The following is a 14,225-nucleotide window of genomic DNA, read 5'->3' as shown; positions in this document are numbered from 1 at the left end:
CCCCGTTTTTTCCCTTCTCCCTCGCCCCCTCGGCCCGAGGAACACGTGCAACCGCGGCGCGCCCGTTTTCCCGGGAAAACGTCTCCCTCGCGAGTATTTTCGTGCGTTCCCGTTCGCGCGGCGCGTTTTCCCTTTCGGCCTCGCGCGCCCCTCGAGTTTCCGGGTCGCCGCCGATTCGCCGGGCTTCCGGGCCGCGCTGCGAGCATCGGAAATCCGCGGAACCGGTGAAAGTTTCCCCCGGCCGGGAAAAGCCCGGGCTGTGACGAAAAATTGAAAAATGGGAGAAATTTCGGTCGGACCGCCCCGGGGCGCCGCGCTTTCTCCTCGACCTTCGGGGGTCGCTGGTGATTGCCTCGGGGACGGCCGACCCCCCGCCGCGACAGGACAAACCTCCTCGAAAGGGTTAACAATGTTTCCCCGGACTTCCGGAGTTGTTTGACTTTGACTAATACTGTTTACGAGCTCCGTCTCTTCAGCCTCGCCGCGTCGGTGTCTCGAATGGAGCTACGGTGGAACTAACCTTCTCCCGGTTCGTTGAAACTATGAGAGCGCTCTCGAGATTACCGCGTACATTCCAGTCCTCCCTATCGCGCAACCTACTCATCGAGAACTGTCTTGAGCGAGGCGTTTACCTACCGCGAGCGAAAGCATCGCGAGAAACTACGAATCTCGATTTCCCTTCTCGATACACTAAATTCCATAGCGATCGTTCTCTCGACGCGAGTGGAGAGAGAGAGGGAGAGAGAGAGAGAGAGCGCCGCGGAGAGAGATTAATTTCGTTGGGGTTGGGGCAGGTCACAAGGTATTATCTCCCTTCTTCTGCCGGTGGTTTCTTCTGCCGCTCGCTCGGCGCAGCAGGGGGGGGGGGGGGGGGGCAGCGGGGGGAAACCCGATAACGGGAGAAATTGCAAAATTATTTGAACAGCCGAATATCTCGGTTTACCGGCTCGGCGTCGAACGACCTTCGCCGGCCGGCTCGGCTCGGCTTGCGTAATATTTTTATCGGCCGAAATTACACGCACACGCGGCCGCCCGCGAGCGTGCACGTAAGTACACGTACACGTCGCCGCCGTTCGAGCATGCACGGCCGAACGCGCTGGCGCTCTTTCTTCGTTCTTTCGAGCACCGAGTCCCTCTCACTCTCTCCCTTTTCGCCGCGTACACCGGTGGCCACCTCCAAGGAGAGCCAGAGGGGCACGTATTTCGGTTGGCCGGGTATGTACGCCACGCTCGTACCGATCTCTTTTCCTCGTTCTCCCTCCGACCGCTCCTTTTTCCTCGTCGCCTCTCTTTTTCCCTTCCCGCGCGCCTACGGGACCGCGGCGTCGCAGTGGGTCACGGAACCGATCGCGACCGGCAACGAGATCGGAAGGATCGGCTCGAGGATACAACTAGTAGAAGAGATTTCACGTTGCATCGAATTTCTTCGTTCGCTTCGGTCGAAAAGCGATGCTCGGGAATAAGCTGTGTATCGAATTTGGGGAACGGTATTTTCCGTGATAGTTCGCTGGTGTTGAATTAGAGCGTTGTGAATAGATGATGTCTTTCGTCGCGCCTCGAGTGGAAGTTTCTTAATCAATATCGGAACGGAAAGCAAAACAAACAGAGGATTTTCAGACGGATCGGCTCGGACGTCCGACGAAGATGGGAAAATCTGTTGATGAGTCTGTACTGTTATTACGGCTAGGAAGTATTAGTATTAATCACGCCGGGGGACCTTTCTCGACTTATCTGCATACGTAATCGTTTATTACCGACGCGATCCTCGTCTCTCTTTTTTTCCTCCGGAGATGATAATAACCTTCGCTAAATTAAACACGGCTCGGCTCGATATCAATCTCGAAGACGCGGCCGATGATAAATAATAATTATTTATCTGGACGAGATAAATGCCGTATTTTTCGGATTTCGGGCCCGCCCCCTCCGCCCCTGGATGCTCCTAAAGCGGCGGACTAGCCGGTGTAATCGAAAGGAGATTTTACGTAAACATCGTTCGCGCCTTACGCGTATAATAACGATAACGAGCGTTGCTAATGGCTGTCGATCATTGCCGGATAAATCCTCCGCAATCGACGATACCATCGAGAATAGTAAATAGCGACTACGCGGAAAGCAGCGTCCGGTTCGCGTGCTCGTCGTCCATCCGTGGAAAAGAGGCCACGGGTGAATTCGGCGATCGAGCAGCTTCGATCCCTCCGAAACGAGTATCGACTCTCAAAAATCGTTAACCGCTCGGGTTATTTAATTTCGCAACGATGAGAAGACGATCTTCTAAAATGGTAAACGTATTCCATTCCCGCGATTACTGTGCCACAACGGTAACGCCGATCGAGGCCCGATCGATCGCAATGGTGAACGCTCGGGAAGGATCGATCGAACCGCGCGATCCTCGAAGGATCTCGAATGGCGCCGGCGTAATGGCGGGCACGGGGACGACGCTTTGCGCGCGAAACACGTAGACGACCAATTAGGCCAGGACTACGCGGCCGTTTAACGGCCGGCGTGTCACGGTTTCCCCGCTGAAATAAGAACTGCATATTTCAATGCAACCGGCTGGCATTCCAGAACGCGTCGCGTGAACCTGCATTAACCCTCGCAGTCCCGAACAAGGATACATCGTTGCTGGCGGCTCTCGGTTCGGTAGATTCGACGCTCCCGCGGAATGCAAGCATCGAACAAAGTAACCTTTCCAACCAGTCGATTCCGATGGAACTTACGCGGGACATAGTTCTCGAGCGAATATTCGACACGAGTTTTATCGGCTAACATGCGATGACTGAAAACACCCCTTACAGTCGAGGGTTGAAAATACACGTTCCACGGTATCCCTGAAACTAGGGGTCGTGGAAGGGAAATCGAACTGTTTAAACGTTCCTCTTCTACGCCTAGTTTTCGAGATGCGAAACGTATACTTTCCACCCCGGAATTCAGGGATGTTCCCAGCCCTTCAAAGTGGACGTTCGGAAAAATACGCGAAATATCTCCTCGGGAAGCGAGTCTCGAGTTTCATGGAAATCGACGCGTGCCGGTTGAAAGTACAGGGGGTAGTCTACGGGGGTGAGAACGCAGCGTTACTCGAGCGGAGAGGAACGGTCGCGTAGACGCAGAGTAGCAATCGGGACTCACGGTATCGTCTCATGAGGTTCTTCTTGTAGGGCTTGGTGCCCGGTGGCCTGGACCTCGACCTCGTCGTCCCGTCCTTTTGATTGTTGTCGGAGCACGAGTCGTCCGAGTCCTCGGAACAGGTACGGTCCTCCCTCTCCTGGGAGTACTCGGTGGAGGTCGCCGCGACGAAGCATCCCCGCAGCCTGAGCGCCGCGGCCGCGTTCCCGTAATCGTCGATCGGCTCCTTGCGCTCCTGCTCGTGGTCGTTCTCCTCCCTGGAGAACTCGGCGTAGTCGCCCACCCTGACGCTCAAATCCAACGGCTGGTCCTCGAGCATCGTGCCTGCCGTTTCGCAGCCAGCCCTGTCGCCTGGTTCCGCTGCCTGTGCCAGCGCCTGCCGACTGTCCCGCGCGTCGCTCCACACGGCTACCACCACAGCACACTTGCCATGCTGCTCTCCCGTGAATCCTCGGTCCTTCAAGAACGGTTCCCGATCGGCACTCGGTCCCCGCTGCGATCGAACATGTCACACTCGTACGGTGTTCTCGCGGTCACCGATATGTTATGTACGTATATATATATACTGTGTGGAGGTGCCGCGCTGGGCTTGGTCTCGGACGCACCCGGTGTCACTCGAGCACTCTTGCAACAGCTTCTCGGATCGGGCGGAACGAAAACTCGGTTAAGGGGCACGGTTCACGGGCGAGTGTCACTGAATCCCCAATGTCCCTCTGGTCCGGACCGTTTCACACCGGCGACGACGAGACTGTCGGAGCAATAGACGCGTATCCCCCGAAGAGCGATCCGCCGGAATTCCTCGAAAGCGAACGTCCCGCGGGAGAGAGAGCGAGAGAAGCAGCGTCTTCGTGGGAGGTGCGCGCAACTCTTCCGGCGGTGTGTTCGTCCCGTGTGGCGCGCGTGACGCACGGCCAGCCGGATGCTCCCTCGACCGGCGATTTCTCAGCAACGCCGAGAGCACGGTTCACGTTCGGTCCTCGTGGCCGTGCAGCCGGTCGACCATTCCTCCGGAGCGGTTTCCTCGAGTCCCCTCGACGAGTCCAGACGTCGCGAAGTTTCACTGGTACCCGCGGCTCGCTCCTCCGTGGCGTTCCGCGAAAAACGAACACGCGGCGCACTGTCCAGAGGAATCCTCCGTGGGGATCGGCCGGTGTGCCGCGGAATCGTATCGGACCGGCGCGGCAACTGGCCCGGAATGACAAACGAGAGGGGACCGGGCTGGGAACGGAAGAAGAAGAAGAAGAAGAAAGAGAAGCGCGAGAACGAGCAGCGGAATCCAACTAGAAGAGGAAGGAGCACCGGTAGAACAAGCAGAGGTGGAGGAAGAAGAAGAAGAAGAAGAAGAAGAAGAAGAAGAAGAAGAAGCAGAAGAAGAAGAAGAAGAAGAACAGGAGGAGGAGGAGGAAAAAAAACAAAAGGCGAGCGAGCGGACGAGCGCAGGGAAAACTGTCGAAGCGTATCCACGTTCTCCGCGGCGAGGCTACGGTCGCCGGTGGCACACTGACTGACTCGGAACCGGGCTAGCCCGCTAGTCCAGACTCGTTCACTCGCTACTCCAGACTCTCACACTCCCAACTCTCCGAGGCGGCGGCGGACTGTGCGCTCGCTCGGTTTCTGTCTCGCTCGCGCTGCTGCGCCGGCACACTGCCTCGGCGGAGCGCGAGCGGCGCGACACAAGCCGACACAGCGCCCGACCGCTCGGCACTCTCCGTCGGCTGGCTTCGGTTCTTTTCGGCCGGCGGCCGCTCTCCTCTCTCTCCGCCGAGCGGCGAGCCTGCCGGCGGACCCCTATCGAGGGAGTAGCGTAGTCTCGCGCGCGCCGCGCGCCGCGCGCCCAGAGTTCCGCGGACCCGAGCGGAGAGACGCGAGAACGGCACCCACACACAGTCGCGAGCCGTCTGTCGCGAGGCATGCGTAGCCTACCGCAATGTTCCTGCCGTGATACCCTGCCATCCTGCCGCCGCCGCCGCCGCCGCCGCCGCCGCCGCCGCCGCCGCCGCCACCGGCGCCCCTCCCCGCCCCTCTCGGCCGAGCCCAGCCCTCCCTTCCTCCGTCTTTCCCTTTCGCAGCTACGCGCCAACCCCTTCTTCTGCCCGCTTTCTGCTCTTTTCCCTCGGCTCGCTCCTTTTTTTCCACCCTTCGCTTCCTCCCCTTGTTTGTTTCTCTTTTTCCGGCTCGTCTTCTCCTGCTCCTCTCTCTCCCTCCCTCTCTGTTGTGCCGCTGCTTTGTAGGTATCTCGGACTCTCCGTTTCCCTTTCTCTCTTGCCCCGACGCCGTGTTCGTCTTTCCGTGTGTCGTTCCCTGTTCCTCTCTCTGTCCGTTGGCAGCCGCCTCCGTCGCTCCGCCGCTGGCAGTTCTAGCCTCTCCTTCCCTCTTTCCGTTGGCGAGCCGATCTTTGTCCTTCTATCCCTCGTTCCCTGTTTCTCTCTCTTTCCGTCGGCTCGTCCGCCTCCGTCTCTCAGTCGTTACCGGTCCCGGCTTCTCTCTCTCGACCGCTTCGCCCGTCTTCGTCCGACCATCGCCGCCCGTTCCACGACTCCGTCTCCGTCCGTCCCTGTTCGCGCGCGTACGCGTCTTTTCCTCGTATCTCTCTGTCCCGAGCGAGATCCCTTCCCCTCCCTTGTTCTAGAATTGTCCGCGCTCTCCGGGAGCTATTATATTTTCCCCGGCTATTGGGATAGGACGCATACGTGTGCGTACGCGCGCGGACCAGCGGAGAGGAGAGGAGAGGAGAGGAGAGGAGAGGAGACGAGAGGAGAGAGAGCATCTCGTGGTCGTCGTCGTCGTCGCTCGTGACGTAGCCCCTCTCATGACATTAACCTTCGATCGCGGCCGCTAGAAACGGAGCGCGACCGCTCTTCGAGTGCGATTCGATTAACCTGTTAACCGAAGGGGACGAGCCGCGCATCGACTCGTCGTTTCGGTTTTATCGGCTCGAAGCGCGGTCGCCGTTGTCGCCGCTGCTTTGTCTCCGGAACCGACGAAACTCGCGAGGCAGACGACGCCTGACCATCCGGAAACCACCTCCTCCGTCGATTCCCGAAAAAACCAGCTCGCCCTTGAAGCTTTCCATCGAACGCCGCCGCGTTTATCAACGCCACTCCCCTCGGCGTTCCTCCGCGCGGCGGGTTACGCTCCACGAAAATCTATATTCGCGCGGAACATCTGCTGTCTATTTATCATTTATCTTCGCTTGCGTGTCGCCGTTTACGATCGTAGAAACCCGTTCCGGATTCAATCCGGAAAGGGGGGGGGGGAGAGAGCTTTTTCTCCAAACGATCCACGGAAGGGATACAGGAAATAGACGCTTCGGATCGTCCGCTCTGGTTCCACGAACCAGATCGTTTCGCGGAGATCCAGGGGAAAAGAGAGAACGCCACGCGGAGGAACAGGGGGAAAAAGAGACATTGTGCGCATGAGAGAGAAAAATAGAGAAAGAGAGGGAGAGGGGGAGAGGAATCAGTGGCGATTCTAAACGATTCAGCAAAATACGCTGCTCGGTCTCGCGTCTCCCCGGGTCCCTGACATTGTCTTCTCGAGGATGAAATCGAGCGAGCGAGCCGGAGGAGAGAGCCGGTCTGCAGGAGAGCGCGCGGAAGAGCGAGAGAGAGGGGAAGAAGGAAAGAGAGGAGGACAGGCTGGAACGATTGCGTATGTACGGTACACAATAGGTGAACGTGCGTACGAGGTCGCGGCGGGAAGGAACTTCCAATTCGGCGTGTCTCGGCTCTCCTCCTCCCTGTCTCCCCTCCTCTCTCTGCAGCCGGTAAACACAGGTGCAACGTCGACGGGGTTACGCGCCGTCGGAAGTGTTTTTGCAACGGGGATACACAAAGCGGGCCTTGAGAGTGACCGATTTCGTAACCCCGTTCGTCGTTCCACCGACCCGAAAAACGGTCGTCTCGAATCGCGTTTCGGCTTCCCTCGAGCTGCGGAGTACGGGCTTTTAATTGTAATCTCGGATTAAGTTTAATGTAGAATCGAGGTTAGGTTTATGGAGATTCGTTGCACGATTCGTTCTATCGTCGAGCGCTGCAGTTGACAGAAAAATAATATTGGACTGATAGTCGGAGGAATCAAGCGAGTATTCGTTGAGATTCCGCTCGCAATCCTCGCGAGTCTGACGCAACGTTGGGAGGCGAGGGGTTAATTCTCTCGAGGATAAAGTAATACGCGACCGAGGAAAGATTTCGCGATTCCATCCTGGAAACGTAACGACCCGCGAACGAGACGGGAAGAGAGGCGGAGAAGGCTCGTCTTCTAGGCCGAAGGTTTCGACTTCCCCGATACGTTTCCCCGATAAACGCAAAAAACGGGCTGGCCTTAATTGCACTTCCTGCCGGAGGCGAGGATAAACGAGAGGGCGGAGGTGTGTGTTCCATTGTTGCCGAAAACCGGTCGAGAACGCAACGACTCGCGACCCGCGCTCGTTTTCCGAGGGACTCGCGCGTGGCGTTTTCCCTTGGAAACGGCTGTCCATGAAAACCGGCGAGCGATACGCGCGATTCCTATCGACGAGTTCTGTCTCGTCGAACGGACACGCGAAAGGGGAACGCGTCTTGTACCTCTGGCATCCGGAGAACCATCGATTTCCGACGGACGAGTCGTTTTCCTGCGAGCAACCCCTTGCGTTTCGCAATTCCCCCGTTTCGAGTGAAATCCGCAGAAGCGAATTCACCGTCCACTCGTCCGACTATCGTTTATCTGACAGGGAGACTCGCGCGATTGCTGGAATTTTTAAATATCAAGGCCTTTCCGCGAGTGCCAGCGAAACGCGACGCTTCGGAACGGCCTAAACTAGATAAGCGACTCGCCCGCGACGGAACGGAGACAGGAACGTCTGCGTTAAAGCGTACGCGGGCAGAAAACGGCGTTCGCCGTCGTCGATTTGTCGTTCCTCCGCGATGCGGCGTCGCGGACGCGAGCCGGCGAGTTATTTTCGCGCAAAAACGCCGGCGGACGGTGCCGGGCTGGGAGAGAAAACCCGTAACTCTCGCCGATCTCGGAACGGGACGACGCCCAATCCAGGAAAACCACGATTTCTAATCCGCCGCGCGTTTCTTCGGCCCCGCGGCGCTTCCGATTCGTCGCCGGCCGCCGTGCACGCTCGAAAGCGACTGTGTTCCACTTAACCCTTCGCGGTCCTGCGTCGAGTCCGCCTCGACAGGCCGATTTTACTTGTTCGCGCGGACCTAGACGCGGGCACTCCAAAAGTTCCTTGGTAACCGTTTGGTAAAAACAAATTCGATACACAAAACAAAAGCACGCGCGACGTGTTCCCGCGTTGCGATCGCTTCGAGAAACCTCGCCAATGCTCTGGAGCGATCGACGATCGGCTTCCCGCTCGGAAATTTATTCGAGAACAACGCGTATGTAACAAATTAAAAGATGCAAATGATTGATCAAAAAGCGTGATAGATTGACAGAACAGCGCGCGTCTCGAGCTGACGGACAGCCGAAGAGAAATTTCGTCGAGGTTACTCCGATTTTCCCGCGAGCAGTCCGTTCGAAGAAAAGCCTGGAACGCGCACCGCCGCGGCGAGGCGGCAATTAGCCCGATCTCTCGCGAGCAACAAAGTTTCTAATTAGCAGGTGCATATCTCGCGTATCGTTGAATTCGTCGCTTCACTTTCATTTTCGCGGTCCGCGCGCGTCCTCTCGTTCCTGGCGGTCTTTTTTTCGATCGCGCTCGCTCCTGCGCGGCCGTGCGCGCCCGCTGTCCCGAGGTTCGCTCTCCGTCTTCCACTTTCTACGGCGAAATCGGCTGCGTTTCGCTCGTGAAGATCGCTCCATCGAATTTTCGAGTTGCGATCGGCGCGGCCGCGGGGAGCTGAGCCGGCGCCCGCGCGAACGGCGAGCGGCCGACGCCGTGAAACGTCGCGACGCTTCTGGAAGGAGAGCACCGAAAGAGAAATGCAGTTTTTACCGGGGCACCGGAGCAGGAGACGCGTTTCCTGTCCGAGCGACAGCGAAGAAAGTGTATCTAGGCCTTTTTTTCTAGCCTCGTGTTTCCCTGCAATTACAATGTCCAGTCTTTCTCTCTTTTTCCGCTGCCCCCCCCCCCCCCCCCGTCGACCGATCCGTCTATCCATCTATTTATTTATCTATCCATCGATCCAGCCGTTGCTCCGTTGATCCGCTTATCGAGCCACCAATCTCTCCTTCCCTTCCAACTCCGATCGAGACGACTCGATCGAGCGAAACGCAACGAGCCGACAAAGAGTCAACACACGTTCTCCACTGACACGCATTCGTGTCGAGACTCGCGCACCTGCAACCCGCTCGCATTCCGCGCCCGACACTCTACTATTAGGTACCGGGAGTACCATCGTAATCTGGCCAGTTTCGAGTAAATCATTCTCGCCTCCGGCTCCGAATTATCGTCGAAATATCCATGGCGTGCGGCCCTCCCCTCGCCGTCCGCCGATGCACCGCCCGAAACCGAGTAGAACCTCGCCAGATCGTTAGGAGCCGGTGATCCGCGTCGCTCGGCACGCGAAATACGGTAATCCTCGTCTCGAAGACGCTTTTTCCTCGTTCCAGACGTCCACGCCTGCCGGTGGAACCGTTCGGAACGTTTCTACCACCTTCATTCACCTCCCGACGTTCCCCGATCTTCGTACGAAGGCTTCCTTCAGACGAACTTTCGATAAACAATTAACCCTTCGTAGTCGAATACATAACGGCGACTTCGAGGTTAGATATCTACACTCGAAAGCGAAAGAATCATTTCATTGTTCGAATAACGAATAGATGCGTCTTTTGTGTAAGACTTTGATACGTAACTCAGTTTTTTTACGGATAAGTTTCCAAGTTTCGAAAATTCTTGAAAAGATTTCTATTTTCAAGAAGCTTCCTTAAACGCATCAGAGGAAGGTAGTCCTACGCGGTGATTCCGATGTTAATGGCGAAGCTCGAGGCCTCGTAAACGAACGAACTCGAACCTACGGGGATCGCGTTGCCGTCCACCGTTAAGATCGCCCGAGTTTCCCGCGCGTCGTGACGATAATCCGTCGCGTGTGACTTTTCAATAAACCCGTCGGCGTAGCGTTTAGAAAACCCCGTAAAAGTCTCGAGGTTTCTTTCGCTCGCGGCTCGCGGCAGAAAGCGAAATCGTCGACGAGGAGAATCTCTCTGAAATTTCGTTCGAACTTTCGTTAGAGCGGCACGGGACGGCGATTTTAATTTCTTGTTACCCGGCACCGGCCGCCGGCCGCGGCGGGGAGGAGGAAGAGGCATTAGCCGGCGATTCAGGCCGAGACTAACGCGCACTTTTCCTCGACAACACGTTTCTCTCGTCGGACGCGGATGATTTCCTCCTGCGCCCCGTCCGCGGTTTCTTCTGCGCCGTTTCCAGCGATCGAAGGTCGACGCCGGAATCGAAGAAACGGATCCGACGGAGGCCAATTGTTCCGTGGCCCGTCCCGTAACTCGCTCTCCGTGATCAGGAAAGAGCTCGAGTCACGCCGAGCGACGCCTTATTAGAAAGCCTCGGTCGAATCGAAAGTCTTTCGGAGACCTCGATTCTCTCCTTTCATAACAATGACAAATATCGTTGCAACGCGCTCGGTGTCACCGTAAAACACGCGGTTTCATTCATACGTACGATTCATGTCGCGTCGCGCTAACGCGTTGACTTACTGTATCGCGACAAAGACGGATGATTAGAATTAGTTACGTTTGCTAGCGTAGCTCTTAAATTTCGCTATCATTTCGTTACTCGTCTTACCAAACATTTCAATCTGAGTTTCCTCGCGATGCTTGATTCTCGTAAGCTTAGTCTGTATCTCGCACCGATTTCAAACGAACCTTTAACCCTTTGAACTCTGTAGGCCCCAGTATTGCATCAGGAATAATATTAGATATTTGAATGAATGTTAAAGAAACTACCCTACAGTTATTCGATTTTTCACACATCCAAATTTTGCGCTAAGAAGGGAAATAAAATCTCTAAGAAATGTTATAGCTAGGGATACTATAAAAATTAGTTGCAGCTGCTGATAGATTACAAAACCATCTGGAGTGCTAAGGGTTAACTTCTCGGAGAATCAGTCCGATTCGCATCGTTCGGACTAGTTCGATCACAACAACGATCCACTAGCTTCAAGAAAGTAAGATCGAGACGAATAAAATTGATTCTTCGCCATGTTTCCATCCGACGCCCAGAACTCCCGCGTCTCTCGGAGTGTCCGTCTCGGTCGTTCTCATTCTACTGATTCTCCGTCGTCGAACCGTTCCTCGCCGCTGTCGTTCGTACAAGCGAAAAGCCATCTTGCGTGGACGGTAGACGCAGAGTCTTCTCGTCGAACTCTGGAATCGAATCGAACCGGAGAGCACTCGGTTGCCATGCCATGGCGACGCCTGGCGCCGCTTCTCCTCCGCCCGAGTGCCAGAAACCGTGAAGGAGCGCGATCTCGCGATCCAGACTTTCCAAGGACACGAGGGTGCGTGGATCCGTGGCGGCGCGTGTGCGTGCCGGCTCGTTTTCCTTTTCGCGGGCGCAAAATCATAAGCCGCGGCGCAGGGAACGCAGGTGGAAGACGAAGGCGCGCTCGCGCGCTCGCGTCGCGGCGACGGCGACGGGCGAAATCGCCGCCACGTTCCACATAACACACCGGCTATTACGGCAATTTCCCTATCGTGAGGATTTTTCTCTCGCCCGGCTCCCCCCGCCGGCCCGTTGATCCCGAATCCGACGCTTTCTTCGTCCTCGCGTTCTCCGTACAGGCACACGTACCGCTCGCCGCTTAATAATCCAATTAAAAGTACACCGATCGAGCCGGATAACGCGAGCGCCGCCGGCGCTTTTACCGCGCAGAATGCAAACGATCGAATTTAGGCGCTACCCAGTTTCCCCGTCGAGCGGAGCTTTTTCCTTCAGCCGGACGTCTCGAACGATACGCTGCCACGTGAATTTTCATGTTCTCGCTCGGTATCAACCGGTTGCCTTGCACGACGGATCGCGAACGGAGGAGCACGTCACGAATCTTTCGACTTCGGGGTTATTATTTCTCTGTCGTGGATTCTCGGGGTCGAAGGGGAGATTCCTCTGTCTTTGATGCATCGTTCCAGAAAGCATCCAACAATCGAAACGATCCGGGAGATAATTTCGTTGTAATGCCACGACGAGTACCCCACGAGTCCGAAAATAGCCTATTGTTTAATAGATCGTCAATCCCGCGAAATGCTCGGCGGTATCGAGTAATTCCGCCGACAGGAAAGGAAGCTGTAAAGCGAGGGGTTAATCTCGCACGTAGCAATTAGGTACACGCAGCGATGGCCACCGCGGCGATCCCCGCGTTAGATCGCACTCGAAATCCTGGCCACAATTGCGCCGACGTCTCGCTCGTAATGCGAGCGTTTAACCCGAAATTGCGACGACGAACGGCGAGGCTGGTCGAAGTAGTGCAAGGGGTTAATCAGAGTTGGACGCGTACGCGCGCGGATACGTGGAGCGAAATGAATTTTCAGCGAGAGGCGAACGCGCGAGAGGTACGGAGGCAGGCGGGGCGGCGACGGAACGAGAGGGAGAACGCGAAGAGGTGGACGAAGAAGAAGAAGAAGAATTCCCCTTGGCTCGCGTCCGCGAGAACCGGAAAGATTCCCTCGATCCGCTACGAACGGCTTCCAAGGTCCGCGCGCAGCCCGTATATTCGAGCGGACCCCGACACGACACACACGCAGGACGCGAGCCGGCTAGAGGCTCACGCACCCGCGCGCGCTCTCCTCGACGCACGTCCGGCCAAACGAGCCGCGACGGTTATTGTTTAAAGCGTTCCCCTTTATTGTGTCTACAATGTGCTCGGTCACACGCGGCCGGAACAACCCGGCCCCGTCGTCGCTAACGATCTTCTTTTTCCATTTCTTTTTTCTATTCCGCGCGCCGCGCAGCCACCGCTCTGCACCTACGCTGGGCGTTGTCCCCGAGCGTCCTCTTCGCGCATCTTCTCCTTTGAAGATTCGCTGATGTCTTCCAGGGAAATTCGACTTCCGTGGGTGGTCTTGTATCCTCGCGTAGGACGTTGAGTGGTTTCTGAATTTTAAGTTTCGAGGAAAATCGGAGGAAACTGAGGCTGGTATCAAACCTTCGACAAGGTATGAAATTCAAGAAACCTATGAAGTTTATCGAACACCTGAGTAACGTAGAATAAGGGAACCTTGCTGCTCGAGTAGTTGAATCATCTGTTTGCAAGTGCTGCACGAAGGTTTCACATTCGTGCGTGAGTTGAGCCCACAGCTGAGAGTCTCGCGGCTCGTCTAAAGACCCAGTCTAAAAACCGAGCAGCAATATTTGCTCGATCAGAACCCACGTAGAACCGAGCGGAAGAACGATCGGAAGACGACCGTTGGACGCCGTAGTCCAAAGGATCCTCGAGTTCCCACGAAGTTCCATCTCGCGGGTCGCGCGAGGCTCGACCGCGGAAAGAGAGGAAAAGGGAGAATCTGTCCGGAACACGCCTCCGTCGCGCGGAACCCGAGGCATAACTCATCCGCGCGCGGCGTTTACGCGCGGGAATAATTTGGCGGTGCTCGTTGGCTGGCTGCGCGGCAGTAAACGCTTTATCGGGGCCGTATCTCTGGAGGCGCGTAGTCGCCGCACCTGCGCGCTTCCATCCGGGGACGAGGACGCGCTCCTCCGACTCGCCTCGACTCGGCTCGACTCGTTTTCGCGGAGGAGCGTCGACGCTGAGGCAGGTCCGGGTCGCGGGCTGCCCGATTACCGCTGAAACGTTCGTTTATTGTGTCTACAAAGTCGATCGCGGCCGCACACCCGCTTGGCACAGTTCCACGCGCTCCTCGAGACCGTGCGCAACCCGCTGCCCTCTCTGTCCTCCTCCCCCGCAGCTCCTTTGTGTCTCGTTCTCTCCGTCGCTCGCTCGCGTACGCGAGCTCCCTTCTTCCTCGTCGGGGAGCGGACTCTTCTTGGCAGGAAGTCGAATCGCATTTAATTTACCATGCATTCGCCGCTGCCCACGAATTCCTCCGGGCTATTTATAAATTCGCGGCTATATATAGCGCGGCGCGATCGTTGGCTCGCTCTCCTCGTTTTTTCCATCGAGGAAGCCACCGTGCGATCGCGAACCTTCGGGAAAACGAGACCG

The 14,225-nt window shown here is 56.6% G+C and overlaps 1 protein-coding gene across 9 annotated transcripts in view; it reads right to left on the bottom strand.

Annotated features, from left to right (window-relative positions):
* Eip74EF (Ecdysone-induced protein E74) overlaps window positions 1-14,225 on the bottom strand; it is a 242,998-nt gene that overhangs the window by 79,396 nt on the left and 149,377 nt on the right. Inside the window, exon 1 of one of the 9 annotated variants that reach the window (XM_076372038.1) lies at window positions 3,127-5,036. The exons of the other annotated variants lie outside the window; for them this stretch is intronic. Coding sequence (XP_076228153.1) covers window positions 3,127-3,442 — 316 coding nt within the window. The 5' untranslated portion in view covers window positions 3,443-5,036. Of the gene's footprint in view, window positions 1-3,126; window positions 5,037-14,225 lie in introns of those variants that run through there. 9 annotated transcript variants of the gene reach the window in all.

Source organism: Nomia melanderi, chromosome 11 (genome assembly GCF_051020985.1).
Source record: "Nomia melanderi isolate GNS246 chromosome 11, iyNomMela1, whole genome shotgun sequence".
Classification (NCBI taxonomy): Eukaryota; Metazoa; Arthropoda; class Insecta; order Hymenoptera; family Halictidae; genus Nomia; species Nomia melanderi.
This window is presented reverse-complemented; position numbering and strand designations above follow the sequence as displayed.